Source organism: Cygnus atratus, chromosome 4, assembly GCF_013377495.2.
Source record: "Cygnus atratus isolate AKBS03 ecotype Queensland, Australia chromosome 4, CAtr_DNAZoo_HiC_assembly, whole genome shotgun sequence".
NCBI classification, from domain to species: domain Eukaryota; kingdom Metazoa; phylum Chordata; class Aves; order Anseriformes; family Anatidae; genus Cygnus; species Cygnus atratus.
Genome location: NC_066365.1, coordinates 48362611 through 48374997, shown reverse-complemented (window position 1 = coordinate 48374997; position 12387 = coordinate 48362611). Strand labels below are relative to the sequence as shown.

At 40.1% G+C, this 12387-nt stretch overlaps 1 protein-coding gene across 15 annotated transcripts in view; it reads right to left on the bottom strand.

Moving 5' to 3' along the window:
* Positions 1-12387, bottom strand: part of DLC1 (DLC1 Rho GTPase activating protein) — a 271834-nt gene that overhangs the window by 22662 nt on the left and 236785 nt on the right. For 8 of the 15 annotated variants that reach the window (XM_035550879.2, XM_035550847.2, XM_035550828.2 and 5 more), the window contains 2 exons: positions 3486-3599; positions 612-693 (listed from right to left, as the gene is read on the bottom strand). In XM_035550879.2, the coding sequence (XP_035406772.1) occupies positions 612-693; positions 3486-3599 (196 nt within the window). The remainder of the gene's footprint in view (positions 1-611; positions 694-3485; positions 3600-12387) is intronic. The other 7 variants (XM_035550926.2, XM_035550899.2, XM_035550889.2 and 4 more) reach the window with 1 other exon arrangement.

The following is a 12387-nucleotide window of genomic DNA, read 5'->3' as shown; positions in this document are numbered from 1 at the left end:
AGCCTTGACGGTGGTGGTAAACCCTTTAGATTCACTCCCATTATCCTTTACAGCCATCCACATTCACTTCAGTGATCATAGTGTACACAGGGTAGTACCCTGAGGTCAGCATCACTTTTTATACACATGGCTCCTCACCATTGTCAGACAGGAGGTAAGAGAATGCAGCAGCCTAGCTTTGCTAATACTGCTCCCAAATATATAATTCCTGCATGGGAACTGATGCTATAGTCGTATGTACAGATTGCTGTCGCCTACACAGCTCTGCTTTCACATGGCTTGCTAATTGGGGAATCAATAATAAAAGCAAGTAAAGAATGAATAATAATAAAATATATAGCTATCCTAAATAGTTACTAAAGACTCTTGTCACAAAGACTACTGCCATTTTCCTCCCAGCTTTGATGCAAATAAGATCCCCAAACATTACGTAGCCCAATATACTGTTTTGATTAAAAATGCATACCAATAATGGATAATCAAAAGGCCTCAAAACAATGGTTAAGCCTATAATACATAATTCAGCTGTGGTTATGCTTTTCCTGGGTTACATTTCCCATTACACGGGAAGGGTTTTGTTACAAGATGCAGTGTGATTTTTTCCCACCTACCTGCACAGGGCCTCAATAGCATCTCTGTCCAGGAAGTCATGCTCTCGCTTGACTAGAGCGATGTCAATTGGAAAGAGGAGATCTGTAGGAACAGAGACAGATGAGGAATCAAAAAAGCAGTTATTCCCAGCAGTGAATTGTTTCAAAACCACCAGCTGCCTTCAGATGAGCTAACCAAGATGCGAGTGACTGGCACTTCTCAGATAAACACGCATCTTACCAGCTCAAACGCCAGAGATGCTTACTGCCTGTCTATAAGTTTTTGGCATGCAGCTTTGATAACTGAAAGCTGTTATGCATAATGGGGAAAAAATGAGCAAAGCAAAGACGAAACAACAGGAGAGGAAACAAGGCAAACGTGAACTTCCTATCCAACATCAGAAGCTGAAACTAATTCAGGCTGGCTTTATTTAAAATAAATATACAATCTCCATCAAAGTACTAGTATCTCACATTAAAGAAAAAAGGCCAGTAAAACCCAAATCTCTGGAATGAAAAACAGAATCTCCTTGGCTGTTAATCAACCAATTTAAATGCTTGACTCTGTTACAACATTAATGAGATATGGGCTGAAATGAAAGAGCGCCAAGCTGCGTGGAACCCATACTGCCTCCTTCCCTTAAAAGTTTAGATAAACAACTGGGAGAGTGAGGGGGAAGAAACAATGTTGGCAGAGAGCTGGAAATTTACTTCGGCTCTGAAGCAGTGACTACATATATATTATTTACTGTCCTCCACGGATTCCTGACTGTCATATAGGTCCTGATCTGGCATTCCTTGCAAAACCAAAACTCCCACCAAAGCCCCTGGGTGTTCAGGGCATGCAGCAATACAAGGACAAACTCTCAACGTACTGCTGCAGTTACATACAACTTTTCTGGTCCAAGTGATTGTCTATAAAATGTTTTAAATCTCCAGAGACAAGAGTGAGCTGAAATGATGAAAAGAATAGACCTGGTGTTAATTTACTGAAAGGTATATAATATTCTTATGATGACATAGTCTGTGAAATACAAGAAATACAAGAAAATACAAGAAATCCTGGCTTTTCAACAGAAAATTGCAGTTTTAGAAGGCAGAGCAACTATGAAGTTTCACAGATTAATCTCCATTTTAAATGTGTACTGCCTAAAGGTGACTTCTCATATTATACCAAACTGATCCATAGTTTTCCCCTTCACTATTTTAAGTCCAAAGTGAGCACATTCAATCGGTACTTTTCAACAGCCCTGATCTAAGTTTTTCCTCTGAGAGGGCTTGCATCTTGTGTTCTCCCAGATGTTTTCTTGTGGGCACACTAAGTGCGATGGGTGACAAGATGTCGATGGTCTGCACAAATCCATTTTTTGTTATGCTTAATTTATGCTGTTTTTGTTGATGTTGCTGCTGCCAAAAGGGCCTGAAAAGGACAATGGCATATTGTTTTCATGTAAGGACAGCTGGCTTTTCAATGGGAATGGCTGGCCTTGCTCTCACATCTTGCTCTCACCTCTGTGGTCCTTTTGATGTTAGGCAAGAACATGGTCCTAAATTAGAAACTTGATAAAAGTTTAGAGTTTCTAGGTAGGACAATTGCAACCATAGGTAGGGCATGTTTTTTGAATGCAAGTAATTTCTTAGGAGATTTACAGCTCAGCACAACAGGAAACCCACAAGCCCACATATTCTACTGGCAGTGTTGTCCCTGGTTTTAACAAAGACTTGAACCACAGCCCCTGATCTGCATCCCAAGAAAATCTTGGCATTTCCATTGGTATCACACCCCTCACCCACCCAAAAAAAAGAGAAAGAGAAAGAGAGAGAGAGAGAAAGAGAGAGAGAGAAAAAGAGAGAGAAAGAGAGAAAGAGAGAAAGAGAGAAAGAGAGAAAGAGAGAAAGAGAGAGAAAGAGAGAGAAAGAGAGAGAAAGAGAGAGAGAGAGAAAGAAAGAGAGAGAAAGAAAGAGAGAAAGAGAGAAAGAGAGAGAGAGAAAGAGAGAGAGAGAGAGAAAGAGAGAAAGAGAGAAAGAGAGAAAGAGAGAGAGAGAGAGAGAGAGAAAAAAGAAAAAAAAAGAAAAAAGAAAAAAGAAAAAAGAAAAAAGAAAAAAGAAAAAAGAAAAAAGAAAAAAGAAAAAAGAAAAAAGAAAAAAAAAGAAAAAAAAATCATTTCTGAACAGGCAAAGGACATTTTTGCTAAGTGCTTTTGAAAGTGCTATTATCATCTCACATTGCCAATGCAGCTGCAAATCAAAGCTCAACTAGATCATTTTTCAAGAAGGTCAGCTCAGCATTTGCTGTAATTTCCAATGGTTATTCACTGTAAATAATGGACTTTCTATGCTCATTCTTATAAGCAGCAGCTGGAGTTTGCTTTATAAAAAAGAAGAGGCAGATAAGAAAGTACAGAATAGTTTCACCACAGTGCAAGTAATTTTAAGCAGGAGGAAAAAAACCCTCTGAAAATAACACATATTAAAAAGGACCTCTAAGATGTCATTCTTTAAAACAAACTTATGTATGTCATTTTGCATCAGAGCTTAAGAGTAGTCTGCCAAAACTGTAAGTTCCTAGCAGGTCAGAGAGGAAGACAGGAGAAAAGTTTCCTTTTGCTTGAGGAAAACCTTTGTAAAAAAAAAAGGACAAAAAAAATTAAAAGGATTACTCAGACTAAAGCAGAAACCTGAAGAAAATTTAAAACTCCAAGAGTGTTTCAGTCTCATTGGTTTTGGTATGTCTATGTGCATGGAGGGTAGCAGAAAGCAACCTAGTCTCCAAAATTTATCTTATGCGCCACCATTCAGGTGTGCCCCCAAACCTCTTTTAATGGTGGATATTATGCCTTATTGTCCAAAAATGAAGTTGCACGTTTGTTTCATATCGATGCCATGAACAATCACCTTGCAGGCTGGGGTGCTGATGGGAACAGCCCTGGTGCCTACCTTCATAGAGCTGTGCATACTGCGGGAAGCCAGCAGCCCGCAGCCAGTCACAAGCTTCCTTGGCCTCGATTTCTAGAAGAGGACAGAAACAAAGCGCCGTCAGATTAGTGACCTGCAAAGCAAAAGCTCCCTCCTTTCTAACAGCTCTTCTGTTATTCCTGTTACAAAAATAAAGATGCATTCAGCTACTTTGAACTGAAACTCAAATTTGCTCATCTCAGCTTGCTTCTTGTCTCATTGTCAAACATATCCTAGCATTCACCTGTGATTTATCAAGACCTCATCAGACACAGATGAAAACTATAGGATTTACATATTACTCTGCACACGTTTTCTTAACACTAGAGAAACCGGCACTGCAATCAACATGAGGTTTTGTTCAACAAATCTTACGATCCTCGTGGCACAACTATTCTGTCTTGACAGAAATTCCTAGCAGAGCTAATAATACTGTGTGCTTTAACATCTTGTAGATTGTACTGACAGACCCAAGACCAGGAACAACTGACACACTGTATTGCAGCTCACTCAAGCAGGTATTTACTACCCAAAAAGAACTCGGTTTCACTGGAGGTCGTCAAAGCATTTATGAGTTCCTTGGTATATTACAGGAAATTCAGCTAACTTTTCCTCTCACTGCCCAAAACAGCATGCCGCAAAATGAAATTATTCACATACATATATATAACAGCGAAAGAAAGGAAACATTCTGAACATGGGCTATATTAGTCTGTGAATAAATTGTACATGAATTCATTTGTTACCTAATAGATACAGAAATAAAGAAAATGTTTTCTCATTAGCTCACAAATCAGGAAAACGTAGAGGTTATTTAGGATGCTCGCCAAGTTTTCAGGAATCAGACTTGGTTAATTCTGTTCTAAAAATTCAAGAAAATGCTACTGGGAATTTAGCTCCCTGCTTAGAACTGATCAAACAGACAGCGAACAATCAGAAACTCTTTATGTTCATCTGGCTTTGATTATATTCACTCTTCTTGATGGACCAGAAAAGAAAAGCTTCATTATGTCCAACTGAGTAGACAATTTTGCCACCTACTTAGAGAGGATACTATTGCTACCTGCTGCAGAAACCATCCACAAAGAATCCAGTACAATTGCTCAGAAAACAAGTTACTGCACATAGGTGAAGAGCCAAACATAACATAAGCAAAATATCTCAAGATTTTGGCATGTTACGAAATATTCCCTGGGAGACATAGATACACAACCAAAATCAGATGAAAGAGCAGACACCTTTTAGGGTCTCCAAAATGTCTGCAATCCCCCCTGATTTTCCAAATAGCTACAACAGGGTTAAAATATTTGTGCTTTGCCAGACTGCTTTGCTAAGACACATATCCAAATCAAGGGGTTAAGGTGAGCCAAAGCACAACATTCCAGATAAATAAACAGCTAAAAATCCACTCTCACTGAAGTCAGCACAAGCAGGCATTTGTGTAACTTGTGTTTGCTTCACCTTTGGGTTATGGGACCACATGAGAACAAGCACGTACAGACAGATTGACTTAGCTACTCTTTACATTCTTCAAGTCCAGTTGCTAGGAATTCTTAAGTTTTGCTTAAAGTTTTATTTTAATTTTGCCACCACCCAGGAAGTAGCTGGGAAAGGTAATAAAGGTTTAAAAAAAAAAAAAAAGGAAACTAAAACGTATTTAAAACTTGCACTGCTAACAGTAAGAACAGACAACAGAATACTACTATATCAAATGCAATGAAAATATTAAAGTAAAAAAAATCTTAAAGTAATTTTTAAGAGTTCTTAGAATAAAATGCAAAATTTTACAGGTCACATCAAGCAGAAGCTGCTGGATTGAAAGAGAATTTAACTTGATTAAAAACCTGAATAAGTGATTCCTGATAATCAGCATTTGCCTAAAAATGCACGTATATGCTTGTAGTGCGACTGAAAAAAGCATCAGATTCCTTACTACTACAGGGGCTCTTTAAAGTATTCAAATATTTGTTCATAGGTCCTTTACCGAGCACCCCAGGTGTATGACCTGCAGAGTATTTCTAAAGCTAGAAAATTATGAATATGTATTTATAAGACTTTTTTTTTTAATGGTTCTCTGTAGAAGCTTTGTGTATCTTTTCTCCAAATACATCTGCAAGTTACGTGGAAGTCATATTTTATGGGCACCCTGGTGTCAGTTGCCTTGGGGATATTTCAGAACATATTTGCTTTCAAAATACCTTTGAGAATCCCCCAAGAAGTCCATGTAGGCAATGAAATACCCGAGTTCCTCCTGGCTGGCCACAAGAATTGCAGAGTAATAAAACGCCAGTGCACCTGTCCATCAGCTAGGCTAGGTAAGTGCCTAGGGTTGGGCACAGGACAGCACCCAGGGTGTAAAAGCGCAATTAATTTGCCTCCTTTTGAGCTCATTTTGGGAAAGGCAGAGCTCTAGCCCCTGCTGCAAGTCCTCAGAAGCATAAGGAGTTTCAAAAGCTGTCTAGAAGAAGAGGCCAGGGTGTCCCCCATGGCCAAGGCTTCCTCCATGTCACCTCCGTCCCCACAAAGCACAGGCCAGAGAAGGGTGTGGGCGACTGTAGAGCACTGTAGCAGAGGGAAACGAGTCAGGACCTAAAAAGCAGCCCCTCTAGTCCAACGCCAGTTGGCCACACTTCCAGATACCAGCTTTTCTTCAGCCTGGCAGCATCAGCTCTACGAGTCTTGGTTGGCCAGCTGCCTTGGTTTCACACACAGGTGGACATGGGCAGTATGTGCATGTTCTTGTCATCTGGATCAACAGTGACCAGGTCAATGAGGGACAAAAGGGATGAACAGAGCTTCTGAAGCTAGATTTTTCCTCAGCTTCTGCCCTGGCAAAGTTTCAGAAGTGACAGGACACCCAGAAGTATTCATTACAGATCATTACTTGAGGTACAAACTCACTGCCCAGCACAGCATGTGCTTGGCCACTGCCAGCTGAGAGCCGCCAGGAGGACAGGCAACCTGTGCAGGAACCACACACCGCTTTCCAACCCATTCTAGGGAAACCCCACTTCAGCTCTAATTAATCAACCACGACGTACAAAGCGATTTCCCACCATGTGTGTACTTTAGATGAAGACCTGGCAGTCTTCATTCGAAGCTTCACACGAGCTGATACAACTTGCTATGGGCAAGGGACTGGTCTCACTCCCTCCTCACTGTTCCACCCCTGTGGGGCCGCTTCCTTGCTAATGCTGGCCACGACAACTGAATCAAACACCCACGTCATTTAAACCTTTACAATAAACTACAAATCGGTATACATCCCCCACAAGAAACGTATGCGCAGCTTTTCAGGCGTATGTCCTATGCCTCCTCCCTCCTCCAACAGCAGGAGGTTCTGGTACAAAGAACTGCCCGCAAGAAAGAAATTGTGCTATTATTTCTAAATGTCCTGATGCACAAGAAATTCTCTTAGAAAGTAAAATAAAACAAAAAAAGGAGTACAATGAAGTCTTTATTCTTGGTGTCGTGTAAGCAAACAGCAGGCAAACGTGTTAAAGAGGAAACAGGAAATTTTTATTGGAAACAGCTTTATTTGTTAGTCTGCTTCACAAAGCTGGCCTCCATCTTCAAATCAAGGGTAGGAGTTCCTTTTGTTGGGAACCATTAGTCCTTATTTACCCACTTCCTGGGGGGTTAGGATGACCCAATTCTTCCTCAAACTAATGAGTGAAAATGGGAACTTCTAACTTCCTTTTTGTTTAACTTTGGTTAATCTCGGTTCCTGACACTTCAGATTTGCAGATTTAAAGCTTCATAGCAAAAATAATTCAAGCCTTGATACTGCAAATGCAGAAGGGAAAAACTGTAGGATGCGTATCATCTTCCGTTGGACATCTTCCTTCCCACAGAAAATAAAAAACAATACAATAATGTCCTTTCAGAAAAAATAAAATAAAATCATAGCAGTCTAGCTATGAGTAAGATCTACTCAAAAGTTGGATTTTTTTCCCCCTTCATTTAATGGAAGCAAAAAGCAAGGCAGAACAACACACAACTTAAGCAACAGCTCCTTCAGGGTCTTCAGAAAGGTGCAAACCAGATGTATCTTTGTACAGTCACGCATCGGCTCCATTTTCACCTAAGTGCTAAACATTGTATGAACAGTTCTTCCAAGCAGATGGTTTCCTCTTGCCTCAACTCAGACACCTTTATGACCACATTAACACCTCCACACACCAGTTCTACTCATCTCACCTTTTGGCTCTCTGAAGAGAGTGGATTGTAAAATTCTGTAGCGAGACTGGTCAAATCAATGATGTTAAAATGTAATCTCAGCCAAAATGGACTTCCATTGCTGAAGGTCCCACTCCAGTGCCATACCTAACAACCAGTCTGGGGTTCTTCTTGGTCTTCATTTTTGACCAGGTTATTATAGTTGGAATTAACGGTTTTCCTTTTCCAGAAAAGAAAAAAATATATTTATTTGGTAAAATTTGAATAAAAAATCACCTTCATGCTTTGGCTTGCAGGAGAAACTCCCTCCTATGCAATGCAGAGAATCTGATTTCTCACCATGAATGCTAGAGAAGAAACCACACGCTCCTTGCAGCAACGCATTAAACTCCATCAACTGCTTGCTTGTTTTCTACGGCACGGATGGAACACAGAGGAGTTTGCTCATCTGGGACTAATGCTCCCATTTAATGGTTGCAAAAGGGCTTTTATCCTTAGAAGCTTGTCCTCTTTTTCTGTCTGTATCAGAAACTACATGTTCCTATATCTCCCGGCCCTCTGAAAATTCAGGTGCTTCACAAAATCTATGTTCGATTCTGAAACACGGTCCAAAGCTATTAAAAAGCCTGAGACCATTCAGGATCATATTTTTTTAAGGCCAGCTGTGGCTCAGATATGAGAAATGTTCTTCCCTGGGTAGAATTCCACTGCTGAAGCATAAGCAATCATTTTTCCAAGTGCTTGAATTACATCCCTGACATGTGAATTGTGGTCCCAACACTAGACTTGATCAAACTATTCCAACCACTCAGACCGTAGCTACATGAACGTGGATGTGAAATCTGAGATAAACCCAGAACAAACGGTACTATGGCAGCTGTCTAAAAATGAACATGGTGAATCAGCTCTGTGTAATTTGTCATATGCCTGCAGCCCTTTAAAATTGGGACAGTATAATTTCCTACGACTTAGCCTGTTACGCATCCGTGGCCTCAGATGGTTTTCAGTTTGAAGATGTGCAACTGTAGCTTTGAATATAATTCAATGCTTTTTCGTAGGTCTGTTTTTACTTGAACCAATATAGTTATATATTCCTTAGGAGGTATTATTAACTTATTGCTCCACACCTTTCAGGAAACTAGCACTTAACAGGGCCTAAAGAAAGTAATTAATGAAAAACAGCATTCTATGAGGATAATGACCTTAAAACAAATACTGTAGCTTGGTAAATTTGTCAGTAAATACTCAACCACTGAAAGCCAGAGAATTCTGAAAATCCTATTGAAGGTTCCTTGCAAATTTCTAACACATTTAGAATTTCTTCTTGTTCTATATAATTACACCACTACTCTAAAATATTAGTCAGACGCATTCAATCCATGAAGGTTTCATTTCTTGAAGAACCAGTGAGTCACGGAAAATACATAATAGGCATGGCTTTTGAACTGATGACAAGCTCGCAGGTTTTGAAGCGTAAGCTAACCACCTTCCCAAGAGGGTCCCTTCTTCCTTTTTGCCTTTAAAGCTCAATTTGCACTTTGCAAGAGTGGCCACCTCTTTCTGTATGCTCCTCTACCTCTCTGTGCTTCAATTTACCTTCTACAGTCAAATGACACATGCCGTAATCTCCACTTAACCTCAATGCTAAATTCAAGCAAATATGACTGAACACAAAATATAAAGAAAATATTTCTTACCAAAAAGTTTCTGGAAGGAAAAAAGCAAGTTCTTGAAAGAAACCTTATATGGCACCAAATATATACGCTGCTTTCTAGTCACAGAAACCCTTGAAAGAGGTGGTGGTGGGGAATGTTACTCAAATATCTCTCAACTATGTGATGATGACCAAAGAAACACTCTCCTTGTGTTACGGCTGGCTTTGGGTTAAACATGGGAATGGCTTTTTCAAGTTACGGAGCCTTGCAGCAAAACAGTAACTATGCTGCTGATGTTATGTATAAACCACAGGACACTGGGAGAAGAAACAGAATATGTTTGGAATTTGTGTGGGAACAGATGAAGGAGGAGTAAGGAAACAGATGTTTAAGATCACATATTGATACCTTCTCTGAAAAAAAAAATCAGAAAGCTTGACCACCATTTTTTCAGCTGAGCTTTTAGAAAGAACAAATGGCTTAACTCCACTGATGAGGTTTTAAATTTATTTATTCCCTTAATGATGAAAGCTAACTTAAAATATATATATTTTACATATATATGTATGACTGCTTTCCAAAATATCTGCATAGTTGTATGTTGGCTAATTTAATTCTCCCCCCACCAAGTGTACCAGGTTACATAATGTAGTAGCTCTTACTGCATGCACATCAATCCTCCTGGCCAGCACAGGAAACACAAGGACTCTTTTGTGAATCAAAACCTAATTAACTTGAATCTCCTTTTCATAGTCTTCAGCATATTGAAATCAGGCTCAAAGTCCTCCTTGTTATTTTTAACAGTAACAAAAATATTTAAATTTAGACTTCTGCTTTCTCCAAGTCCAGCTGTGCTGTCAGCCACATCCCCAGCCCAGGGAGCGGCCCAGGTTTTCATCAGAGCAAGAGGAATGGTAGTGCCCCATGGCAGGAGAGCAGAGAGGACACAACTGCTGCCACATAGCTCACCATCAAGTACACTCTAAACCAGGACTGTAAACTGCAAATCAGGATTGTAATTTATTTTTAAATTATTTTTGCATTTTTAGTATATAGAGGAATATCAAGAAAACCATATAAAAAAGTAATCTAAAATTAAAAATGCTGCTTAAACAAAACTAAAGCCTCATAAGGCAGTTTTCCTGCCATAGAACAACTCTTTTTATAGGTTAAAGATGGTCTTCTCCCATTCACTTTTAAGAAGATTCAGAGATGAAGAGGAACAAGATGTCAAGTGACTTAAAAAAAAACTTTAGAAATAATTGGGCATGTGGGTTATTTGTCTGGCCTGATTAACACAGGGTGGTCTTGGAGGAGGATTATTTGGGGCAGAGAAAGCATTTAGTCAAATCCTCTGAAGGAGGTCATGTTGACAGATTCCAGAGTGAGAAACGAATCCTCCTCCAAAGATTGGGAAACAGAAGATGACTTTAACCACCTCTTCTCTCAGAGATGACTTGGTTAGAGCAACCTTTGAACAGGGACTGAGGGGCAGACATTAACCACTGCGACTCCCAAAGCCAGCATTAGCACTCTCCCACGGCACCCTGCCTGCAAGCCAGTAAGCTTGCGGACTGTATGCAAAGCCCAAATCATGGGCTTGTCGAGCTCTGGAGGGAGGCAAAAGTGAGTAGGTCCAGCATGACAGACACCTCTTAAAATTCCCAAAGTTTGGGTCACCTGTTCAGATCTAGGAAATTGTAATGGTATAAGGGATGATCTGAGCTGTCCCAATGGCTCAGACAAGAAAATGGGATTTATACAGTTACTTCTAACTTGCTAAGATTCAATGTCAAAACCACCAGCACACATGAGAAGAACCGTATGGGAGGACTACCTTTGCATCATAAGCACTTGGTGCTTACCTCACTGATGACCAGTCCCCATCCTGCACCCTGTGGGAGTGATACAACACCAGATACAACAGGTCAGAAACCCCAGTGGCAGCAAAACAGATCAGCTCAAAGCTCCAAGAGTCCCAGCTGACTGCTTATTTCCCCAAATAAGAATAAAAGGTGCAAACCTGGATTTTCTGAAAACAATTATTACTATGTACTTTCTACTTCCAGGTATTACAGAGAGTTATAGCATTCTGTTTGTGATGCAGCATACTTGAAAATGCTCTTCTCAGTACCTGGTCACACCTTGCAACTTGAACCTCAGGGGTAAAAGAATGGTCTAGATACAGCAGAGCCATTGCAGCGCTGCAGAAGAAAGCAGAGAGTATGGAAAGGCAGAAAAGGAGACCTTAACACACACCATGAAGATTTTTTATGCTGGAAAGTTTCTTGCATCTTAAGATGCACAGGAAATCTGTTAATGAGAAATGCATGTGGAGAGCAGAGGGAAGGCTGGCCACGAGGGCATCCAGACCCATCAGGGTCACAGAAGGAACTTCCCCAAAATGCAAGGATCTGAGGAATATATTTTTCTGAATTCCAAGTCTCCAGTAGAGAACAAGACTATGTTCAGGAAGGTCAAACTGTCCACTGCTGGCTTCGGCAAATGTCTTCTATGCATCTTCTCAGGAAGCAATCTTTGCACAGATTGAGAAGAGCACGTGAATGGAGAGTTTTATATATATATATATATATATATATATGTATAAAATACATTTAAGACCAAGTCTAAGGAATTCTGCACCATTTTGGAGTTAAATAACTAATTCCCCACCAGCAATAAGAGGGCCATCATATTGTGTCTTCATTAGAAGAGAGAACGGATAACATTTTTCCTGATCCCGTCTTTAGCACAGTGCTTCCCAAGGGAAACAAATACTTGACAGTATTTGAAAGAATATTCCTCCTCAAAACCAACAGCGCCCAGCACACTCTTGTAGACACTGATGTACTTCAGAAAGGTGTGTAGTATTACCAGCACCTGTCGGATAACTGACCTCAGAGAATTGCAGCCAACTAGATAAGTCGGGAATGACTTTAATGCTACTGGTTATGTCAAATGACATATTGTGATAACAAACCTACCAATTTCAAAAGTGTGCTGTGTAG